Genomic DNA, 22,858 nt, shown 5'->3' on the forward strand with positions numbered 1-22,858 from the left:
GTGATGGAGATACTCTCTACCTGCACAGTCACTAGCCACATGTGGCTATTGAGCATTTGAAATGTAGCTTGTGCAATTAAGGAGCTGAATTTCTTCTTTCTCTCAATTTTAGTTAACTTTAAATACCCACTTGTGCCCAGTGTCTACCATATTGTTAAGGCTTTAAGTCAAATTGTGTAGTAGTAGATATGCTTTGCCAGATGATGAATTCATTAACTGAATATCGTTTCATACTCAAGATTCTTTGGCTCTTAAATTTTTTTGTGTGGTGTTCTAGGTAGAGCCATTACCATTCCTAACTTGACTTAGCTTTGAAATAGCATCTCTTTTACTTTAAAAAAGTTCTTGTGAATCATAAATATAAGCCTCAAAGTGCTAATTCTAGGAGAGAGCAATATTATGGATGATGTTTATAGTCAGGATAAGTTCATGATACTTTTTTTTTTTTTTTTTACATTTTCAAGTTAAATTTAAAACAGAAATGTTTGGGAGTGAAATGTACTGATGTCTGCAACTTGCTTTGAAATGCATTAAAAATTGATTGGTGGTTGGATAGATGGTAAATTAGTGATAAACCAGATACAGCAAAATATAAATGATATATGGGTATCCACTGTAGAAGTCTTTCAACATCTCTGAAAGTTTCATTATGAAATGAATCAGCTTCATGATAAAATGTTGGGGGAAAGTTAAATGCAAACATATTAAGTATTTTAAAATGCACCTTTTTTCTTGGATCTATCGCTTCTCTATTAAACAGAGCCAAGGAGCAATAACTGAACGTTTGCGAAGTTTCAGTATGCATGACCTAACAGCTATTCAAGGTGATGAGCCTGTGGGACAAAGACCGTACCAACCTCTCCCAGAAACAAAAAAGAAAAGTAAACCAGGCTCCGGTGAAGCAGCAGGTGTGCTTGTTTTGTTTTCACGTATTGTTCTGTCATAATTGGGATCTTGAGTCAAGATGGGTACCAGCTGTCTGAATCTGGGTAAACTAAATTTATCTTTAGTTTGGCATCACCGACTCAATGGACATGAGTTTGATTAAGCTCCGGGAGTTGGTGATGGACAGGGAAGCCTGGTGTGCTGCAGTCCATGGAGTCGCAAAGAGTCAGACACGACCGAGCGACTGAACCGAACTAAAACTTATCTTTAAGCTTTTGTTTTTGTTCTCTAAATAAGGCTAGTGCTTGCCTTTTGTTGACTCTGGAGAGAATCCCACTAAGAAAGTAGCAATAGCCCCATGTGCTGCCATGAATTTCTAGACGCAGTGGATGTGGTCGTCTATGACCACCAGCACCAGTCCTGACCTGTGCTCTCCGCTCTTGTTACTCAAGCTGTGTAGCAACATCTAAAGAGTTTAAACCCTCTTTACTGTAAGTGCTGTGAACAAATAAGGATATTGAACCATAAGATGAAAAGTTTTAAGCAGTGACAAAAGAGCAGTTTGATAATAAGATTACTCCAATGTCTTGAAATTATGAATTGTAGACCAAAAACCCACTTGTTCTAATATAAATTGTAAGCATGTCATGGTTGATATGTTATAAAACTTTAATAAATTGTGATCTTAGAAACATGCACACAAACAAAAAGACATGGTTCTTGTAGTCTTGTTTTTTTTTTCACATGTAAGAAAATTATAGTTCAAGGCTCAACTGAGAACTAAGATCTTCAGGACATTTCTTATTAGTGTCTTATTAGGTCCATAAAGTACAGGGCTACTGGATCTTTTTTTTTTTCCCCAAGTAGAAGTTTTCTTTTGAAGTACACTGAAAATCATTCTTTATAATTAAAACCAACTTGAAAAGAATAGTTGCTTCTTATAAAGAATAAATAATGAAATTTCTTCTAAGTTCTCCGTAGAATAATTAAAAAAAATTGGTGGCTATTATCTAAAAAGTAATAATTAAGTACTGGCCATTGAGTAAGGTACTAATGCCTTTAAGAATGAGTAAACTTTGAACCTTGAATCATCATCCTTAATACTTTAATAATGTAAAAGTAGCTCCTAATATAAGGCATTTTCTTAACAGGCATTTAAAAAATTAGGTGTCCTGACATTGAATATGGGATCTGCTATATATATTTTGCTGATTTGGACCAGTAATCTGAATCCTTTATCAGTAGTTGATTCATAATTATACCTTAAAATTGGTTAAGAACTATATTCCAATTATTTAAATGAAAACAGGATTATAAATTTGAAAATCCATGACACCATTTTTACGGGATCCGTCTATTAAATTTAAAATGCTAAAAAAAAAATAAAATGCTGTGACTAAAATATTTTAAGGTAGCAAGGTGCTCATTAGTTCTTCTGTTAAATTTTAAACTGTGAATTAAAATAACAAGAAAGATGGGAAACAAACACTCTCATACACTTTTTATGAATGTTTAATGTATAACAATCTTTTTGGATGACAGTCTAGTAACAATTATCAAAATGTATTCTCTAACTCAGCAAGAAACTTCTAGGAATAGTCATAAAGAAATAATCAGGCAAGTGTGTTCATTTTATTGATGTTTATAGTAACAAAATATTGGAACAAACCAAACTCCTAAGAGAATAGTTAAGCAAAAGGGCGGCTATTAGCAGTGAAAAATAATAATGTCAGTTTATATTGATGCTTACTGACATGAAAACATATCCAGATTGAGAGGGAAAAACAATAGTAATGAAACAGTGTGTGTGTTATGATCCTGTACCATAGAGGCACAATAGACAGATGGATGAAATGAATTAATATGTGTAAATTTATTTTTAAGATTTATGTATGTAGAAGACAGTCTGAAAAGGTATTATGAAAATGTTAACAGCATTTAGCTCTGAGTTGTGGGCTTCTATTGATTTTTTTTAAATTAACCCATTACTCTTAAAATCAGAAATAAAACAACTCTTCTTCTTTTATTAAGGTATTCATTTTCTTATATCTTGAATTTTTTTCTATTTTATTTACTTCTAAAATTTCTCAAGAAAGAAAGCAAGTTGGTAAGTTTTTCAGTATGGGAATTATATTTACATTGCAAAGTCTGTTTATTAGTTCATGTAATCAATACATTTATCTCAGAACACAAGCAAATTCAACTGTTTGAGAAAGTAGTTCCCTCTTAAAAGCTAAATGGCTTGCTCTGAGCAGTTTGAGGTTGGCTGATCAAGAGAAGTCTTGCTTTGATGAAGTTATTCTAGTTCACATGTTGTCACTATGGGAAAAAGAGCTACCTCCAAATGCTTTTTTGTAAGAAAATAGACACCTTGAACATGATGTTCACTTCCTTAGAAAGAACACCACATTCTCATAAGTGGAAATATTTTTTCTGCAAAGAAGCTGCTGCTCTCATATTAGTTAAAAGTGCTTCAGTATTCATTTTCAACATACCAGCAGATAAAGGGAGTTGTTTTGTCCTGTTTTCAATGCTTTATATATTTATTTAACCCTGAAGATGACTATGCAGGTTAAATATGTTTATCCTATTTTGTAGATGAATAAACTGAGACCTAAGGAGATTAAATTACTTGTCAAAGACCACATGCTAAGTGACAGAAATGAAGTATCCAAGGTTCTTCATCTAATCCTCTCTCTTTTTACTTTATGAAGAGACTACACTTAGTGAGACACTTGGGCTGGAACAAGGACTGCAAACAATTTAGCAGGAGGGGCCCTTAGAAATGCTTTTAGTCAAAGAAGGCCAGTAAATGACATCCCTTCGTGCCCAGGGCAGACATTGCTAATGGATTGCAGCACTTCCCATCTGGCTCAGAATCGCCTCAACATAGCACCCCAGACAGCTCTACTGGCTCAGGGTTGGCATTCCTGCATTAATAGTAACCTGTTCATCTCCCACTGCCTCAACACCTTACCAGATAAGAAAACTGAGGCCCAGAGAGGCAAGACTCACTCAAGTTCTTACAGTAATTGTAGCAAGATGCTCACTCGTTTCTCCTCTCATGGATCCAGGGCTTCTTCCAGCATGATAGCTAAGGCTTCCTCCTCCCAAGTCAGACCTTCCATGATTCTGCATTTACATTAATACGTGAAACTGCTTCAAACATGCCTGGTCTTTGCTAAGTGCTGGATCAGTATTGGCTATTATTATTATAAAGGGGTGGGAGGGAGGAGAGACTTAAAATATACCAATTCTAAGATGTGCAAGCTATGAATAAAACCTGGTCAGTCTGCATAAGCGTTTGCTCGTTTCTTAAAATGGTAACAGAGCACTGGGTTGAAGCTGGCCAAACAGCTGCAGCCTCAGGCCTCAGGGCCCCTGGCAACACAGACTTCTCATTCTTGGGTTCTCAGTCACTGCCCCTGAGGAATGTGCATGGACAGCACCATTCTGAGGACCTTGTCCAGTCTAGATTGATGATGGAAAAACGGCTGACCGTAGCATCACCTTTGTTCGCCAGCAGCACCCCACTAGCTTCACCTTGCCTGGACTTGGCAGACCTGCTCAGTCAGCTTGCTGGGTTCCTGTTCAGATAGGGCATCTAGATTTGGGCTTTTCTCATAATCTCGGGTCTTCTCCTCTACCAAAGACTTTAAAATTATTGGACAACTCTGATTAATACTATTTCCACCATGCACATCAGAATTTTCATAATGCTTATTTTCAGGCTTTTAAGTGGAATAGAAAATGCATGTTTTAGTGAAGATATTTGATTTGACTCCTTTCTTTTTGAGGCAGTTTAATCTTAATAACTTGCTAAATTAAGCTGGTCAACTTCACCTCCTAACAAAGCCCAAGCTTGGCTACTTTCTGCTCAATCCTTGGACTCCATCATTGCCGACTTGTACTGCAGTAACCTCCCTGCTTCCAGTCTTACCACTTATGATTCATTCTCTAAAGTACAAGAAGACTCTTACAAAGAACCAAAACCTAATCATGTCACTCTCCTGCTTAAAATGCTTCAATGCCCTCTCCCCTTTGTTCTGTGATGAAGTCCAAACTCAGCAGCATGTGGTATATTAGCTCCCCAGCCTTGGCATCCCACTGCTTCCGGTGCTGGGTGTATAGAATCACGAGCCTTTCAGAATTCAGCTTGGCCACCACCTCCTACAAGAAGTCTCCTCTCACAACTCACTTCCCTTAATTTCTCTTTGTAGCATTCATTACAGATGACTCTGTCTCCTCTACTGGACTGTGTATTTCTCAGGGTAGAAAAGGACAGTTACGTCTTTTTAACATTGTATCCCCCATAACTTAGTGTACTGCCTCACACATAGTAGTATTTCAGAAATACTTGTGAGGACTTCCCTGGTGGTCCGTCAGCTAAGAATCTGCCTTCCACTGCAGGGGACACGGGTTTGATCCTTGCTGTGGGAAGATTCCACAAGCCGTGGGTCAGCTAAGCCCGTGTGCCACAAGAAGAGAAGCCACTGCAATGAGGAGCCCATGCACCACAACTAGGGATTAGCCCCTGCTCTATTGTAATCAGAGAAAGCAGTGAAGACCCAGCACAGCCAAAAATAAATAAGCAAATTTAAATTTAAAAATTATTTTAAAAACTTGTGCAATAATGAATCAATCTATCACTTTTCCTGAAACAATAATTAGAAAACTAAGATATTTTTAGTTGAAATTAGGAAACAATAAGATGTATATATACATATATATATATAATATAACTATCATTTTGAGTGAAATTCCAAGTCCTAGTCATATAAAATGAGAGGTAATTAAAATCGCAAGGGCCATGTTTGCCTCATCTTTTACCTTAGAGAACTTTTTGATCACAGTCGTTTCCTTTCTGATTCTTTCCTTGATTCCTTATTCTGTGTTTTACCTTAGTTTTATTATATTGGGATTGGGAATATTATATAAGCAGCAGCAATAGAGAAAAATCTAGAAGTGGCAATCTAAAATAATTTTTTTCTGGTTTATACAGAAGTAACAATATTTTTTAAATAAAAACTTGGCAATTTTTTTAAGAAAGAAAAAGTGAAGAAATTTAAAATCACTTAAAAGCCCGCTTTCAACAGATATTATGGTTTCATTTTTGTCTTTCCTTCCTTTGTTTCTACATTTGCATTTTTTCCACTTAATACTGTACCAGGGGGTTTTTCCCAGGACTGCTGACCCTACTTCCTCTCCTAGCCACACTGGCCTCCTCACAGCTCTTCCACAAAGTTGTGCTTCCCCGTGACCCAGGGCCTTTGCATGTGCTGTCACTTCTGCCTAGCACACACTTCCTCCAGCTGCTGCAGGAAAGCAAAGGATCTTGGCCTATGTAATGACTGATTCTGCTTCCAAATCCTTCCTGATTTCTAGACCAGAAGTCTGGCAGCATAAAATTGGACTTCCTTAATATATAATTATGGAGAAGGAAATGGCAGCCCATTCCAGTATTCTTGCCTGGAGAATCCCAGGGACAGAGCTGGGCTCTGTCCAGCCTGGTGGGCTGCTCTTAATATATAATTAAAGATGTTTATCTTATTATGAGACCCGGAAGCTTAATCACAACTCTTCATGGTTTGCTTAGTAATGCTCAAGTTATTCATGTCCTGTGAGAGCAGATGAATAAACAACTTATTAAGTGTACTTTTCTTCACATGCAAGAAGTCCATCTTTGCCCCCTCCTGAGCCTGATACCATCCAAAGAAGGTAGCTATGCTCCTTACCTTTATTAAAGTAGAATTTGAAACGTAATGGGGCCTTGTAAACTCACCCCTGTCCTTTTTTTTCTTTTCTTTTGACCTCATGGGATCTTAGTTCTCTGACCAGGGATGGAACCTGGGCCCTTGGCACTGAAAGCCCAGAATCCTAACCATTGGACCACTAAGGAATTTCCTCACCCCAGTCTTTATAATCTACTTACTATTCCCCAGTTGCCTTACATTTAGGCCCCTCTCTTGCTCCATCCAAGCAGTGGTTCTCAAAGTGTAGGCCCCAAACTAGTACCAAAGCATCACCTGGGAACTTGTTAGAAACGTAATTTCTCAGCCCAATCCCAGCCCAGCAATGTGTGTGTCAGTGGGTTCTCCAGGTGACTCGAATACATTCTAGGAAGTTTGTGCGTTTGCACAAGTTTATTGAAATTCTAATAAGCTTTGAGAACCACTGCTTCAGGAATGGGAGGGAGTATTCTTCTCCCCAAATCCCACTCTCAGGGTGCTCTCAGAGTTCCTGACAATAACCAGCCTGGCTGCCTGGTTATTTGCCTGCTGGTCAATGTTAAGTCCTCGCTGCTGCACATAGCATCCTGTTAGCACACCCACATGATCTCTTACTGACCTTCCTAGTGCTGGCTGTTTTCTTTGAACTAACATCAGTCATCATAGCCTGTGGTGTTTCTCATTACTGTAGCCTGTCTGGCTGGATTTTATCTTAGCAGCTGCAACAGTGTTGGTTTAACTTCTCTATCACCTACCCCAAGTGAGTTTATCTTGCCCAAAGTTCTATTCCCTTTGGGTCTTATATGACTCCTTAAGTGCACTCTACCTTGTCTGGTCTTGACAAAAGGACCGGAAGTTCCTAATTAAAGTCAAAGGTACAAATGACAGACCAAAACACATTATTGCTTAGGTAGTTTAGAATTCGCAAAAAGGAGAAAGGGCAGGAAGAGACTTTTCACTATGTATCTATTTATATTCTTTGATTTTTGAGCAAGATAGCTGTTAACCTACTCAAAAATATTTCTAATTATTCTGCAAAATGCATAGTAAGAATAGGAATTGCCAGGGGAAACTTCCTGGAAGAAATGAGCCTCATCTAGACTAGTGCAAGGGGTGAAGAAACAAGGGGTGAAGATCAACAGCGAAGGGCAGGGAACCCATTCCAAATGAAAAAAGGGAAAGGAGTAAGCAGACAAACGCAGACTGTGCAGAGAACTGTGGACAGACGGGGTGAAGAGGCGGTGCTGACTGGTATCCTTTTACTAAAACATGCTGATTTTCACAACTCATCTAGGTTACGGAATTCCACTGAGAGACGGAGATGAGAAAACAGATGAAGAAGCAGAGGGACCATATTCAGATGATGAGATGTTAACACACAAAGGGCTCCGAAGATCGCAAAGCATGAAATCTGTGAAAACCGTGAAAGGCCGAAAAGAGGTGAGTCAAGTGTAGAGCTGTTTTCCTAATGATTAGTATTAAGAGATTTCCCTGCTGCATGCTCATTTAGGATATTAATGATCCCTAAATGAAATGAAATTTCATTGAAATGATACAGCACGGGTTATATTTAAAATTATTTATTCCGGTCAGATGGATTAAGATCTCTGGCAATTTAGAAAATGATAATAAATTCCTAGTCTTTCACTATAAGTGGAAAACAGTATTCTCACGTAGCAAAATCAGACAATTGATGGGAGTACCCAGTACCAGCCCTCACATATATATAAAGAAAGCAGCTAACAGTATCAAGCACATAGTTTTGTTTTAAACCGACTCTATATCGGGTTTAAATAGTAAAAGTTTATTCGTCATAATATATTGTCTTTGTGCCCAGAAAGCAGTGGAGGATTTCAGTGAAGGCCTCAGGTCTTTATGGGCAGTGTTCATGGACATGTACCAAACAAAGTGTAAATAATAACAGTTTATGTTTTTATTTATCACTAGTGCTAATAATCTGTGCATATATGTAACACAATACCGACTACACTTTGGAATATATAGATAGTGCTGTCTTTTGAGTGCACACTTAGAGGACAATTGATTCTTTATGTCAGGAAAGTTTAAAAATTATTACTGTGATGATGATTATGAAGTCCTATCTAATTTCAAAATCTGATTCATAATGATAACACATTTCTCTCTTCAGGTGCGGTATGGGTCACTAAAATACAAAGTAAAGAAGAGACCACAAGTGTATTTTTAGCCATGTACACATCAAGTATCCCAAGACAAATTATACTAATACATCAACTTGTTTTTCTAACATCATATATTCAGGATGTATCCATTAAAACCGTTCTTTAAATTGTGGTGGTGATAGGGTTTACTTTCAATTTAAATAGTTTTTATTTCTTTAACAACTACTTCCAAATCTTGACTACTAAAGGTAGTTATGCAAAAATAGATAGATAGATAGATCAGAAATAAAAGAAAATTGTGTTATCTGTTGTCAGATTCTTCAAAACATTAAGTGCCTGAGATATAAGGTGAAACACAGATTCACAGTATACTTGAAAGATGGTTCAAGCGACATCAGCCTTTGTGATCTTGTATTGTGTTTACCTCCATTTCTGTTGTAACTATCATATGAGGATAGTAATTAAATAGGCTTCTGATCTAGCAGTGATAGAACAAGGGTATAATATAAGATAAAATATGTTTTATATACTTTTCAAAGTTTTACTTTGTTAATACTTTCTAGTTTTCCCACCATCCACTGAAAGTTTTCAAGACAACTATTTGAAAACCAGGTATCTACATAGCACTTTCATTCCTGACTAGTTTTGCACACTTGAAAATTGTTTACGTTATTTTACAACTATACATTTAAGTTTTATTAACACTGTCTTTACTGTTATTTGTCATATTCTGACTTGTCAAATTTATGCCTTGAATTATATCATCTCTTTTCCTGTGAGTTTCATTAGTTATATTCATTTAATTTTAATGATAAAAAATAGAGCTCATAGTTCATTTTCAACTATTTCTACATATCTTTCATACAGATAAGTTCTTTAAAATTTACCAGCTTCCCATATTTAGTTCTACATTGTAGCTGAATTTAGCATGTTTTTGTTAACACTGGTTTCATTTTCAGCTTTTAAAAATGGTAGCTTTTGTGAAATGGAATCAGAGACCAGTATAGCAGGTAGATATCTTCTAATTCATGAAATTAACCAACAACCAATCTATTCACAAGCTTGGCACTGACACGGGCTGCTGATTTATAAATCTGGCATTGACTCTACCCACTTGAATCATTTCACTTCTGGCTGAGATAATTTCCTGAAGATCCATGCCAATGCAAAATACAAATGTTGTTAATCTTACATATTAGAAGTTATTAGAATAGATTTTAGAAAAATACCGTGTTTTTAATCCAAGAGATTTTGAGTTACCAAACTTTGAAGCTTTTTAAGTGGCATAGATAACTATGCATTATGAACCCCAAGTCAGTATATTTCTGATGATGGTTTTAGTAACCAGTAATCAAAATTGTATCATTATACAAATCTGTATGATTATACTCTTTCATATAATTTACTTGATTATTCTATTTACCCAAAAGAAAAAAAACAATGAGAGAGATTTGTGAGATCTTTGACCTTTCTGCCTTTCAAGAAATGAAGCCAGCTGGGAGTGTATATTCAGGACCCACTCTGAGTGTTGGTAAAGAACAGAATGTTTACTCAGGAGTACCTTACTATAATTCATACATTTCTCTTCATGCAAGTCTTAAAATGTCTTCCAGATTATCTCATGTCTTCCAGATTATCTCACATTCTCAATAAGTAATACCATGTAAAAACTTCATTAAATTTATTTTCCCCCAAAGTTTAATTCTATGAGTATCTTCATCTATTTTATCTTGACTAATTCAAAATTCCTATGAATTCTGGTTATAAACTCTGGAAGAGAGTTTAACGTAGATTGCCTAGAACACTTGACTTCCCAATATAAATGCTGCATGTGCCATGCTTACCTTTCCTACACAAGGGTAGTGTCATCTCAAATTGCCTAACAAGGTCATGTAAGTGACTTTGTATCAAAAACATTACTTTTAGGGGCTGATTTGCACCACTTTATTTTATTTAAGTCTAATTTCAGTATTAAGCCTATGCTTTAATTATCATAAACTCACAAATACTGTCCTAAATTGGAGGAATTATTTATCCCTCTACACGGCTAGAGTCAAAATGTTTAACCAAGAGCAATACTAGTTTCAAAGAGATAATGCAAATCCTTCTATGTAATCATATCTCAAGGCTTCCTCTGATATATTTGTTATAACCTTCTGTACAGTCAATGTCACTTCGCTGTTCTATCATTTCCGTTCTGTCCTTTCATTTCTTACATTTTGCTTCTTTTCTGTGTGTTTTAGCATGCTTTCATTTGAATTTTGTATAATAAACTTGTACGTCTTTGTTTCTTTTAAGGTGGAACAGGTCATTTTTTGTTTCTCTGCTTTTAAGTCTAATTCTTATAAAAAGAGGTGTGTTTATCCCTAGACCACAGTGCCTTGCATCCCACCACCACCATTTGGTGAATGGGCATTAGATGCTGCACAAGCCTTTAGAATACTATTTTGGTAGCTATTAAAGTTTATCCAGAAACTGTACCTGGTGTCTCAGTTTATTGTCACTCAACTTGTTCCTGAATATTAACTATTTCCAGGGTTTGTTCAGAAGGAAGAATTGATCTGTTCTTTAGTTTACTGTATTTTTTTTCTGGTGTAAAAATGAGCCAGAAATAAGCCTTATGGCTAAGTAATTATTTAAACCCACATAATCCCTGCATAAGATTCCCTCCACACACTTCACTATATGTATGTGAATTTGGATAGAAAATAATGTTGCCAGCATTACCAGTTTTAAATACTTGACTATACAGATTGATGGAATAAAATTATTAAAATGTTTTCAGGGAACTTAATCCATATGTCACCACCAAAGATTTCTACAGTGTTATGAGGTGTGTAAATATTCCAAATTTCTGTAAACATTGGTTAGATAAGAGTTGTTTTTTTTTTTTTTTTGGAATAACACAGTTTGTACTCTGGAATGCTTAAACTTTTGTGTTATTAAAAATAATACAACACTATCTTAAATATTAGTAATTTGTATTTTTAATTGGAATAGGCTAAATTTTTATTTTGATTTTTTTTATCAGGAAAAATAAGTTAATATGTACTGAAGAGCAATTTCCTATGTTTTCTTCTGTGTAAGTTGATTCATTTAAAAGCAATTGGGTAAATTTTGAAAAGATTATTGTGGTATGTAGTGTGTGTTTCTTAGTAAACATCACTTCAATATAAAGCTTTCTGAAAGGAAAGTACAACTTTTACTCTATTAAGTTTTTAAGATTTAATCTTTTGGTAGTTTCCTACAGATTTAATGTATATTAACCCTTGAAACATTGACCATGAATTAACATTTTCTCTTATAACACCTTTTAAATCTATGTACTTTAGTAGTTAAGAGAAAGCAGTTTTGCAAGTTTTAATCTCTTTGTAAAAGCTATCTTTAGGCCCAGTATGAGGATCATTTTACAAATGTGTTTTTTGAAAACTTTAATATAAAATAAACTCATTTTACTAGTGATAACTTGTATTTTTTTTTTCTGTGTCAGAGTGTTTATGTTAGGTTCCATGAAATGATATTATTTATGACTGTGTGTCTTGATTTAAGTAATAAACAATATATACACACACTTAAGATTACAAATCATAGAGCAAATTATACAAATCATATACATTCTTTGAAATATTGCCATTTGCAACAATATGGATGGATCTAGAGAATATCATACTAGGTCAGGGAAAGCTGAATATTGTATATGATATGCTTATAGGCGGAATCCAAAAAATAATACAGATGAGTCTATATTCAAAACAGAAATAGACTCACAGACATAGAAAACAAATTTATGGTTCCCAAAGGGGAAAGGGGGGGACATAAATTAGGAATATGGGATTAACAAATACAAACTACCACGCATAAAATAGATAAGCAAAAGAACTTACTGTATGGTACAGGGAGCTATATTCAATATCTTGTAATAACTTACAGTAGAAAATAATCTAAAACTATATATGTATGTGTGTCTAACTGAAAAAAATCATACATTCTGGAATGTTCATCCATAGAATTACAAAAGAAATAACTAAAATTTGGATGTTAGAAAAAGAATATGGGAAAAAACGACTAGTACAGAAACCCTAGTCATCGATTTATATTGTTAACTGTCTCAGACACAAAATATAACACAAAATTCAATTTTATGTATCCTGGAAATGTTCTAGGGTTCCATCTGTTTTAAAATCAGATATCTGTCTGCCTCACATTTAAGCTTTAGAGAGAAAGCCTGTGTTTTAAAAAGTTTCTTTGTGTTACTTCATTATGATATATGATGTGTTAAAGTATTGCCAAATGGAGTTATATTTTCATTTTTATTAGAATATATCCCCTTGTGATGATCCAAAGAAGTCAGAAATTTAAATAAAAATTCAAAGAACACAATGACTATATAAATTGCAGCATTTTTGTCAGTGTTTTATTTTCCTTTTTAGTAGTTCACTGTTCTTGAGAAAGAGATTCATGGAACAAAAATCATGTCAGACTGATTCATTGTTCTCTGAAAAACAGTCTGCCCTTTTACCTACCCATCAATATTTAATCCTTGAAACACTCTCCTTATGGTCTCTTTTTGGTAGCATTTTCTAAATTGCTTTTTATAAGATGATGCTTTGAATTGAAATTTTAAAGCACAAGATTGATAACTGTCCATAAGTGTAGGATAGATACTGTGTTCAAAAAAGCCTGAAAAGTATCCTATTTACTCTTACTTTACCTGACAATCCCAGTTAAGGACAAGGGGGAAGAATAAAAATACATGTATATGGTATTTTGGCACTATGTGTAAATCAAATTAGCATAATTTTTTTTCATTCATAAATATTCCTTGAGGGTCTGTTGTGAATGGTAGCTCTATTATGTTTCTGCACAATGCCTATATCCAAGTAGGATAGCATAACAGTTAATTTACGGACAATAATTCTTGCTTTAAAAATAACAAATTCACTGTTACCAAATGTTTGGATTGAGTATTATTCATGCTTTAATTTATCTTAGGCTATTGAGTACTTTGGTTTCTCTCAAAGCAGGTTTTGGTGTTTGGTTTTTGTTTTTTAAATTCTTGGTTCTCTTCTTTCCCTTACCTCTTACATCTGATACATTAGTAAGTTATTCTGACTCCAAAATATATATTGAATGTGACCATTAAACTCACCTCCCCTTCATTTTCCCTAGTTTAAGTCATCATCATCTCTCACCTGGAGTACTCAGGGCATAACTTTTATTTAAGGCAGCATTTCTTGAAACTTTACTACATTTTTTATAGCCTTGCAAATTTTTCAAGGTGACTTTTAACCTTGAGTTTCATAGAACTGTCACTGTTTCTTATCTTTTCAACTATATCATTGAGAATTACAGAGAAGTTTGTGAAGAGAGAAGGAAGGTAAAGAGCAGGAGCAGATAGTTTTGCACATCAGCCTTGGAAGAGAAGTTTTTCTCTTCTAAACATTGTTTAATGCTGAAATTTAGAAAAGGTTAGAGTATCTGACTGATTTATAATGCATTTGACAGTGCTATCTCAATGTATTGTGGAAGATTTTGGAATAAATATGGAGATTTTTTTCTTCCTCAGAATGTTTGACTTAACTTGTTACTTGAAATTTGAGTGCTGTAACAGATCATGGTGGTGCCCGGAGTCAACGGCTGGTATCTACTGATCAGAGTTCTCCAGAGGAATGAAACCAGTGGTGAACCCGAGCAGGAGCCTGTGGTCCTTGCACCCTCACCACATCCTCTGCCTGTCTTGTGTCTGTGGAAAACTTTAGTCAAAGAGTAAGTTTAATCAGAGAAGTGAGAAATGTGGACACAAAGGAAAACAGTCAAAGGAGACTAAACAGCAAGAATGTAGTCACTAGGCATGGCCAAGGACCTTTAGTTATTTCTCAAGGGCCCTAGATAATATTCTGAGCCATATCCTGTGAGCTGTCTTAGAGACACTGAAACCCCAGATGGGAGAAGTTAACTACATAATGACCAGACTGCACCCAGGACATGAACTGCCACAATTCTAAGAACTGGCCACAAAGAAATGGGAACAAACAGACCCTGGAACTGAAGATTAACTGAACCTAAAACAAGCAAGATGATGCTGGTCAGACCAATGATGACCAATCTGAAGATAACCTTAGAGAAGACTGTGCTGTTTCTGCATGTAGCTCTCCCCATCCACCCACCACCACCACCCCACTACCACCCCCCTCTATAAGAGCTCTCATCCCCTGCTTGTCAGGGAGGGGTTGGGGGCAAAAGTGGGCCTTTGGACAGATGTCCACCACCCACCTGGCTGCCACATCTGAAATAAAGCGAACTTTCCTTTCCACCGGCCTGGGCTGTTTCCTGGCTTTCAGGCAGCAAGCAACCAGACCCGACAAACTCTTTCAGTAACAGTAATATGTGTGTGCATATCTATATGTATTGGGCTGGCCAAAAAGTTCCTTTGGGTTTGTTTTCCTGTAAGATCTTATGGAAAAACCCAAATTAATTTTTTGGCCAACCCCCCAAAAATATATATATACAGAAAGATTTTAAGGAATTGGTTCATGTAATTGTGGAGGCTAGCAAGTTCAAAATCTGCAGGGCAGAATGGCTGACTAGAAACCAAGGAAAGAGCTGATGTTGCAACTCCACTCCAAAGGCATTCTGCAGGTAGAATTCTCTCTGAAGGCCTTCAGCTAGCTGGATGAGGGCCACCCACACTATGAAGTGAAGGATAATATGCGCTACTTGAGGTCTACTAATTTAAGTGTTAATCTCATCTAAAAAATACCTTCACAGTATCATCTAGATCAATGCTTGAGCAAATATTCGAGTGCAGTGATGTAGCCCTTGACACATAAAATTAACCAACATAGTATCCTTAAAATTAAGTTCCAAAGGAAACTCTATTTACCCGAAAATATAAAGTTGTTTGTCTGATTCAACATATAAAACTCCCAAATCTTGCATTTTGTTAGTGTATCTTACAAAGAAAGGGAATGTTGCAGCACATGCTTTATTTGAAAGAGGGAAATTATGCCTCATGAGGCTTGTGATGCCCTGTGTGTTAGATTGTGATAAATAAGATTTATATATCATTTGTTTCCATACTTTGGGAAGTATGTCTGTTTTACAGATAGGGAAACCAAGACTCAACAGTGATCAAACCCAAGCACAATAATTGTAGCTTCAGATTCTTGTGTTGTTAATTCTGTTATACTTGGTTATCCTGGCTATCACAGAATACTTAAACAGCTAAGGTAGAAATGGTTCTTACCATTTCTGCAGTAGATAAAAATTTCAGATTATCAGAAGATTAAAATGGATTGAAGCTTTTTAGTAACATGTAGTTAGTAGTAGATTGGGCTCTTAGGGTAACTTGGCAGGGAGAGAAAGGATGCTTTTGAATTGAATAGGAAAAAGACCACATTTACTAGCAATTATTGGCTGAGACAAACAGGAAGAGATCTGAAGAGAGGATGTCACTCAGCCGGGTGGAGTATCCACTCAGGAAGTGCTTTCCTTCCTCACCTTCCCACCAGCATTTGCTCCACCACTTTCTCTCTTCAAACCACACCTTGTAAAGCCTTTTATGTGCTCTGTTCACAACAAGAATTTTCGTGTTGTTCCATACTAGGTTTTAACTAATAAAACAGAAAAGGGCCAAATGACTTTTTACATAGGCGATGAACTTCGGTCTTTTCAGTAGAAAGCAAGTACAGTGGGATATAGAGCAGGCAACAGTTTCCCTATGTTCTAGGAAAGTGGAACTGTATTATTTTTAGTTTACAACACGTTGTATAACATTAAAGCTTGCAGGGCGCTCCCAGGGAGGGAAATTAGACAAAGAAAGGAAGATTCGGGGAGCTCTTTATTTTGCTATATTCTGAGAAGGGGTCGCGAAGAGTTGGACAGGACTGAGCGACTGAACTCAAAATATAACCCATTTAAAAAACCAAAATTTTTAAAGTATAATTTAATATTAAGCAACGTAAAGAAGAGGCTGTGGTTGTTTACCTTAGAATAACAAATCCTAAAATTAGAAAAGACTGTTGAAGAGGGGGGAACCTTAATTTTGTAAACTTATTAGAAAAAAGGGGGAGGGTCAGAAAAGCAAGCATACATAACTGTCTTTAAAAGGATATATATCTTCCGAAGTGCAAAGTAAAGTTATATAAGATCTGGTTGATATTTGACCTGATGGTCTCAAAGCACATCAAGACTGCAGCAAGTAATAATTGCTTCCTCATTTAGATTAGACAATGAGTTCTCTCTGCAAGCTGCTCTCCTTTAAATAGATTGTCGAGAGTAATTGAAACAAGTTATACTGGGAAGTGGAGTGACCGATTCCTCAAAGTGTGAGAGCAGAGCTATGGTAACCTCTTAAGCCTGGCCTTCATCCTGTTCCTATTTAGGGAATCCGCAGGGCAGCCCGCGAGAGAGTGCAGTCTGCAGCTCGCCAGCTTTATTGTTTAGACTTGAAGGGAAGGTCATATGCCCTCTTTGACAGAGAGGTTTATGGTCTCTCTCTAATTAGCAGCACCCTCCACCAGACAGACTGTTGGCCACATTCCAAGAGCGGGGTTTGGTAGCAGCCACTGATGAAGGAGAAAACAAGGTTATTTACCCTGTGACTGTAATTCTTGGCACAAGTCCTCTCTTTAAACTCAGACACGTTTTCTTTTGTTCCAACTTGCCTTTGGAATTCTGAGTAGGACGTGAAGGGAGGAAAATGCGACTCTATATCAATATTTAGTAGTGTAAGCAACCCGTATGTTGGCCTCGAATACTTTTTACTATTCTAGGGCTGCACGGTTCAACATCAATTACCATCCCTCCCCCCCAAAAAAGGCAACATATTCAGAGCGCTGCTAGTAAACGTAAATGCTTGAGCACATGCCCACACACAACCTCAGAAAAGGAAGTTCATTTGCAACACCTATAAAATAACGACAGTTTTACATTAGGACACTTAAGAAATCCCAGAGGTAAAGTGTGATTGGGTTTTGCTCTCACTGGAGTGTTAAAAAAGAGTCCCGGGATTATATCTGGCTCGTTCTGTTCTGCCGGTTCCGACGGACGGTGGGTTAAGCTGATAGAAATGCTTTTTGGTTGATTTAAACCAGATGCTCCTACTATTTTTGTCCGGTTTGCAGGCGTTGCAGCACTGCAGAAGGCAACACTGCCCCCCTCGGCCGTCCGCCAACTGAGGGCGCAGGAGCCTAGTCTCCACCAGCTTTACCCGCGGCCGTAAAAACCTTTTAAGTCCCCCTTATTATTCCAGGCACATTCCAAGGGGGTTGAGTCACAGGGTTCACTTGGCTTTTCTCCTGCTCTCAACTGCTTGTACCAGGTGGAATACGACATCCAACTTCGGGAAAAAAATCCATAACCGGTCAAAGAGCGCTTTAGGGCAACCCCCAAATGCAAGCCTACTGTAACTTCTTCCGCACCTGGCGTCCCGTGGCCAGACCAGGATCGCGTGGTCAATACATCAGGGTTTTTCTTTGGGGAATCCCATGCTGCTGCTGCTAAGTCGCTTCAGTCGTGTCCGACTCTGTGTGACCCCATAGACGGCAGCCCACCAGGCTCCTCTGTCCCGGATTCTCCGGGCAAGAACACTGGAGTGGGCTGCCATTTCCTTCTCCAATGCACGCATGCATACTAAGTCGCTTCGGTCGTGTCGGACTCTGTGCGACCCTATAGACAGCAGCCCAACAGGCTCCCCTGTCCACGGGGGGAATCCCATAGAGCTGCTCTATTTTCCCTGCGGGTTTGAGTAGCTCCGAAGGCCGCGCGGCCCAGGGGCAGGGGCTGGGTTGTAAACTTTTCCTTTTGGCAGTACCTTTTGGGAGAGTTTGGAGGCCTAGGCGGGGAGCCCAGGGGGCTGAGGTTCCGCCGGCTTCTAAGTCAGCTCCGAGGGAAAACTCCCAGCCCCTCCCACGCGTCCGCCCAGACTCGCCGGCCGCCAGGCCCGCGCGGCCCGCCCGCGGTGGGCGAGTGCGCACGTCTGGCCGCCCAGAAGCCACATCTGGAACGTTAACTCTCGCAGCCAGATGTTCAAGGAGCTGGGGTAGTCCAAAAGCCCAAAGGGCGGGGCCACCGCGGCTGCAGCTCCTCCCCGTAGCCCAGACAACTGGGGTCCAGACTCGGGAGACGCCCCCGGCGGGGGAGAGCGGGCCGGGGCCGCGGAGGTGGGGTTTGGTGGGGCGGCCACGGCCGCAGGCTGGGCTCACGCTCCTGGAGCCACGCGGAGGGGCCGGGGGAGGGGCGCTGGTCTGATGGAGGCAGGTGGGAGCTGGGACGCGGAGAACGGCCAGTGCGCGGGGAGGCGGGGGGAGAATTGCTGGGGCCGCGCCAGTGCCTCGCCCCGCCCCGTCACGGAGTCCGCCCCTCTGCGTGGGATTTTACAACCCGAGTCCCCGGGAGGCGGCGGAGGAGGGAGGGGCCGGCGGGCGCGTTTCCTGGGGGGAGGGGCGCGCTGACTCTGCCGGGGACTGAGGGCGGGGTTCCCCCTCCTCCTTGCCTCGGGTCCAACGCTAAGACACAGGCGTTTCCTCCTGCGGAGCGACTAGCCTCTACCTCCCCTGCACCGTCCCGGGACGGAGAGAGGCGTCCCCGCCCAAGAGGCTAGCCAGGGAGATTGCTCCTCTTCCCCTTCCCCCTCGCCCACCCCTCACTCGTCCCTCTATAGAGTTTTTCCAAAAGCAGAGCTTGGGACTAGGCCGCTGCGTGCCGGCGGCTGAGCCCCTCTTGCGTTTGTTTGCGCGCAGGAGTTTTGACGTCTCGCTAAGCAACGGCGTTTGCCAAGGAGTCCGGGCTGTTTCAGAGAGCTTGCGTGAACAAATCGTTTCCATTCGATTTATTTAACCAAGGCGAGGGCAGGCTGTTCTTTTTTTTTTTCAATTGTCCTTCATCCAGGTTGTCCTTACATTTTGATCTAAGGGTGTCATAACACCCTAGGCCGTTGCGTAAATGTTTTGTGACAATTTTTAAAACCAGAGGAGGAAATATCCTAAAGGGGGGAGGGGGGAAAATCACGACCTACAGGAAAATGATGTTTAAAAATGTTGGTCCTTTTCCATCTGTCATCCTCAGTCATCACATAGTCTCTGCCAAAATAATATGTCCATTCGCAGCCTTCAACCTGAGGCGAATCTCCCCCAACTTGGAGCAAAGAACGAAAACAGGCCTACTGGTCACCAGCTGAAACTGAGTCAGCTCTAGCGTTTCCTTTCCCAAGAATTGCTGACTGAAAATAAACAAAAGCATACAAAATATTAAGTGCTCAGGGTACAGTGCTCTCCCATGGCTTTGTGGCAAGTTACTCTACCTCAGGGGCTTCCCTGATGGCTCAGCCGGTAACGAATCATGTAACACAGGAGACAGGGGTTCAATCCTTGTGTGGGGAAGAGAGGAGGAAATGGCAACCCACTCCAATATTCCTACTTGAAGAATCCAGGCTACAGTCCATAGGGTCGCAAAGAGTCGGACACAACCAAAGTGACTTAACACCCATGCACACTACCTCTTGGTGCCTGGTGCCTCAGTTTCCCCATTCCTAAAATGTCACCTGTACGTATAGTATAGAGGTGGTGTAAAAGATTTAGGGTTAATGAGATAGTGCAAATCAAGTGCTTAAAGCGCAATGCATGGGAAAAAACTCGATCGTAACGGTCATCAGTGTTAATGAAAACAGGCTCTGTTTATCAGTAAAGTAAGAGTTAGGCAATGGCAGTTGGATCGCTCCTTTAGTTAGTTTTTCCACAACCTGCAAAAAAGGCAGATTTTTCTTTCTCTGACCGTGACTGACCTGACTTTTCAGCAGAGGACGGAACTGGAACGGAAGGTGACCATGATTCTGACTGGATGAGAGAAGTGTGCCCCCTTGTGGGCCTCCTGTTATGTTACCAGGGACGTCCCCCAAGAGAGGAGGAGGATGGTGGCCCTTGTGGTCAGGGCTGTAATCCCACTTTCCCTCAAAATGTCTCCCATGCAGTTTTCTGTCATCAACTTCCTTGAGAAATATTTTCCGAATAATAATGCAGCTCTCCTCCCTTCTCGCCCTAGATTCCTCTCCCTCACACTCCACATCCGTCTTTCAGCCACTCCTGTCAGCCCTAATGTATAGATGTGGATACATCACAAACCCCATACCTTCTTACTACCTCCTACACTAGCAACAGTCCAGATATTATTTCTTGGCAAACCTACTGCAATAAGCTCCTAATTACTCTCCCCACTTCCACTGCTTCACTCTACATTTCATTTTTCACACAGGAGCCAATCCTTTTAAAGTAAAAATGAAATATGCTCACTCTCTTCCTGCTCAAAATCTTCTAATTGTCTCTCATCACACTTGGAATAAAACCACACACCTAGCAATGGCCCATATGATTTGGCTCTTATCTGATTCTCTTACCTCATCCTCTGTCACTTTCTTTTTGTTCATTCCCTCTCCAGTCACATCAGTCTTCTCACCGTTCCTCAAAAAATGTCAAACTAGCTTCTGCCTCAAGATCTTTGCATTTACTGTTTCCACTGTCTTCAACCCCAGTTCTTAGCATGGCTTTGCTCCTTACCTCAATCAGGTGTCTGCTCAAATGTCTCCTAAGAAAAGACCTTCTGATTATCCCATGTAGTATAGATGCAACATAGTCATAATTCTTCTCTAACCAGTTACCCTAGTTTATTTTCCTTCATATCTCTTACTAAATCTCATAAATGTTTGCCTGTTTACTTGATTATTGTCTGTGTTATCTTTAGAGTGTATGATGCATGCAGATAGGGACTTGGTTGATGCTGTTCCTAATACAGTCAGATAATCTCCAATCTAAAACAGTATGTCTTATAAAAGGCACCTAATAAAACACTTGTTAAATGGATGAGTAAAGAGTCTCATACCTGGGACAGCAGGGAGGCAATCAAGTGTCCCTCAATTAGTAGAAGCCTAAAAAAGTTTCACGCTTCTCTACCTTCATGGCTTTATTCCTCACTGGCTCCTGATCCAGGATGAAACCTAACTAAGTAAACTTTAAACCTATATGCATATAAATATGTGAATCAAACTATACTCACCCAGCAGAGGAGGGATGGAGAGAGAGAAAAAAAACCAATGTAAGTATTGTGGTTAATTCTGTTTACCATTGAACTCAGCAAGTGCATTTACTGAAATAAACATGAGATGGAAGACATGAATCTGTACTCTCAGGTCCTCTGTGCTCTTCATCATATGATCAGTGTGCTGTGCTAGATATTTAAGAGCTTCCCTGATAGCTCAGTTGGTAAAGAATCCACCTGTAATGCAGGAGACCCCTGTTCGATTCCTGGATCCAGAAGATTCACTGGAGAAGGGATAGGCTACCCACTCCAGTATTCTTGGGCTTCCCCTATGGCTCAGCTGGTAAAGAATCCGCCTGTAATACAGGAGACCTGGGTTCAATCCCTGGGTTGGGAAGATCCTCTGGAGAAGGGAAAGGCTATTCACTCCAGTATTCTGGCCTGGAGAATTCCATGGACTGTACAGTCCATGTCGCAAAGAGTTGGAGACTACTGAACCACTTTCACTTTTTAGATATTTAAAGATAAGCTGATTGTCTGAACTGCATGGCCCTCAAATGCAAGCCAGTTGGGAAAAAGAGTTTGAATTTACCACAGTAGTGTATGGCCTTGGGCAAATCACTCACCCTTTTGGTGCCTCAGTTTTCTCATCTGTGAAAAGGGCCAGTGATATTGCCTCCTGAATAGGATTGTAATAGGAATTAAATAAATAATATTTGTAAATTCTTAGAGCAGTGCTTGGATTATAGTTAGCTGTATAAGAATATTTTTTTAAGCAAACATGTCAAATGTTTGTATTTGATTTTCTCATTTCTCAATAACTTTATAATATAAGATATCACTCTACTCTGATTAGTACTAGAATTTTCATTATGGTTTTAGGCCAGTAATTTTCATTTTAGCACCAAGCTAAATGAAGCTAAATTTTACAGCCATTTCTACTCTAGCATTTATGCTTAGCTATAAATTCCAATTAGGCCTAAATATCCCAAACTTTGCAAAAAAAAAAAAAATTGTACCTTCAGGGGGTCACTCATTCTATTATAGTTGAATAAAAGATGTTCCTTACTTTTT

At 39.0% G+C, this 22,858-nt stretch overlaps 1 protein-coding gene across 3 annotated transcripts in view; it reads left to right on the forward strand.

The window, feature by feature from the left end:
- The window catches only part of REEP3 (receptor accessory protein 3), a 99,685-nt gene extending 87,465 nt beyond the window's left edge, over positions 1-12,220 (forward strand). For all 3 annotated transcript variants that reach the window (XM_061161624.1, XM_061161625.1, XM_061161627.1), the window contains 3 exons: positions 761-908; positions 7,909-8,054; positions 8,764-12,220. In XM_061161624.1, the coding sequence (XP_061017607.1) occupies positions 761-908; positions 7,909-8,054; positions 8,764-8,820 (351 nt within the window). In that variant the 3' untranslated portion in view covers positions 8,821-12,220. The remainder of the gene's footprint in view (positions 1-760; positions 909-7,908; positions 8,055-8,763) is intronic.
- The last annotated feature ends 10,638 nt before the right edge of the window (positions 12,221-22,858 follow it).

This window comes from Dama dama, chromosome 15 (assembly GCF_033118175.1).
Source record: "Dama dama isolate Ldn47 chromosome 15, ASM3311817v1, whole genome shotgun sequence".
NCBI lineage: Eukaryota > Metazoa > Chordata > Mammalia > Artiodactyla > Cervidae > Dama > Dama dama.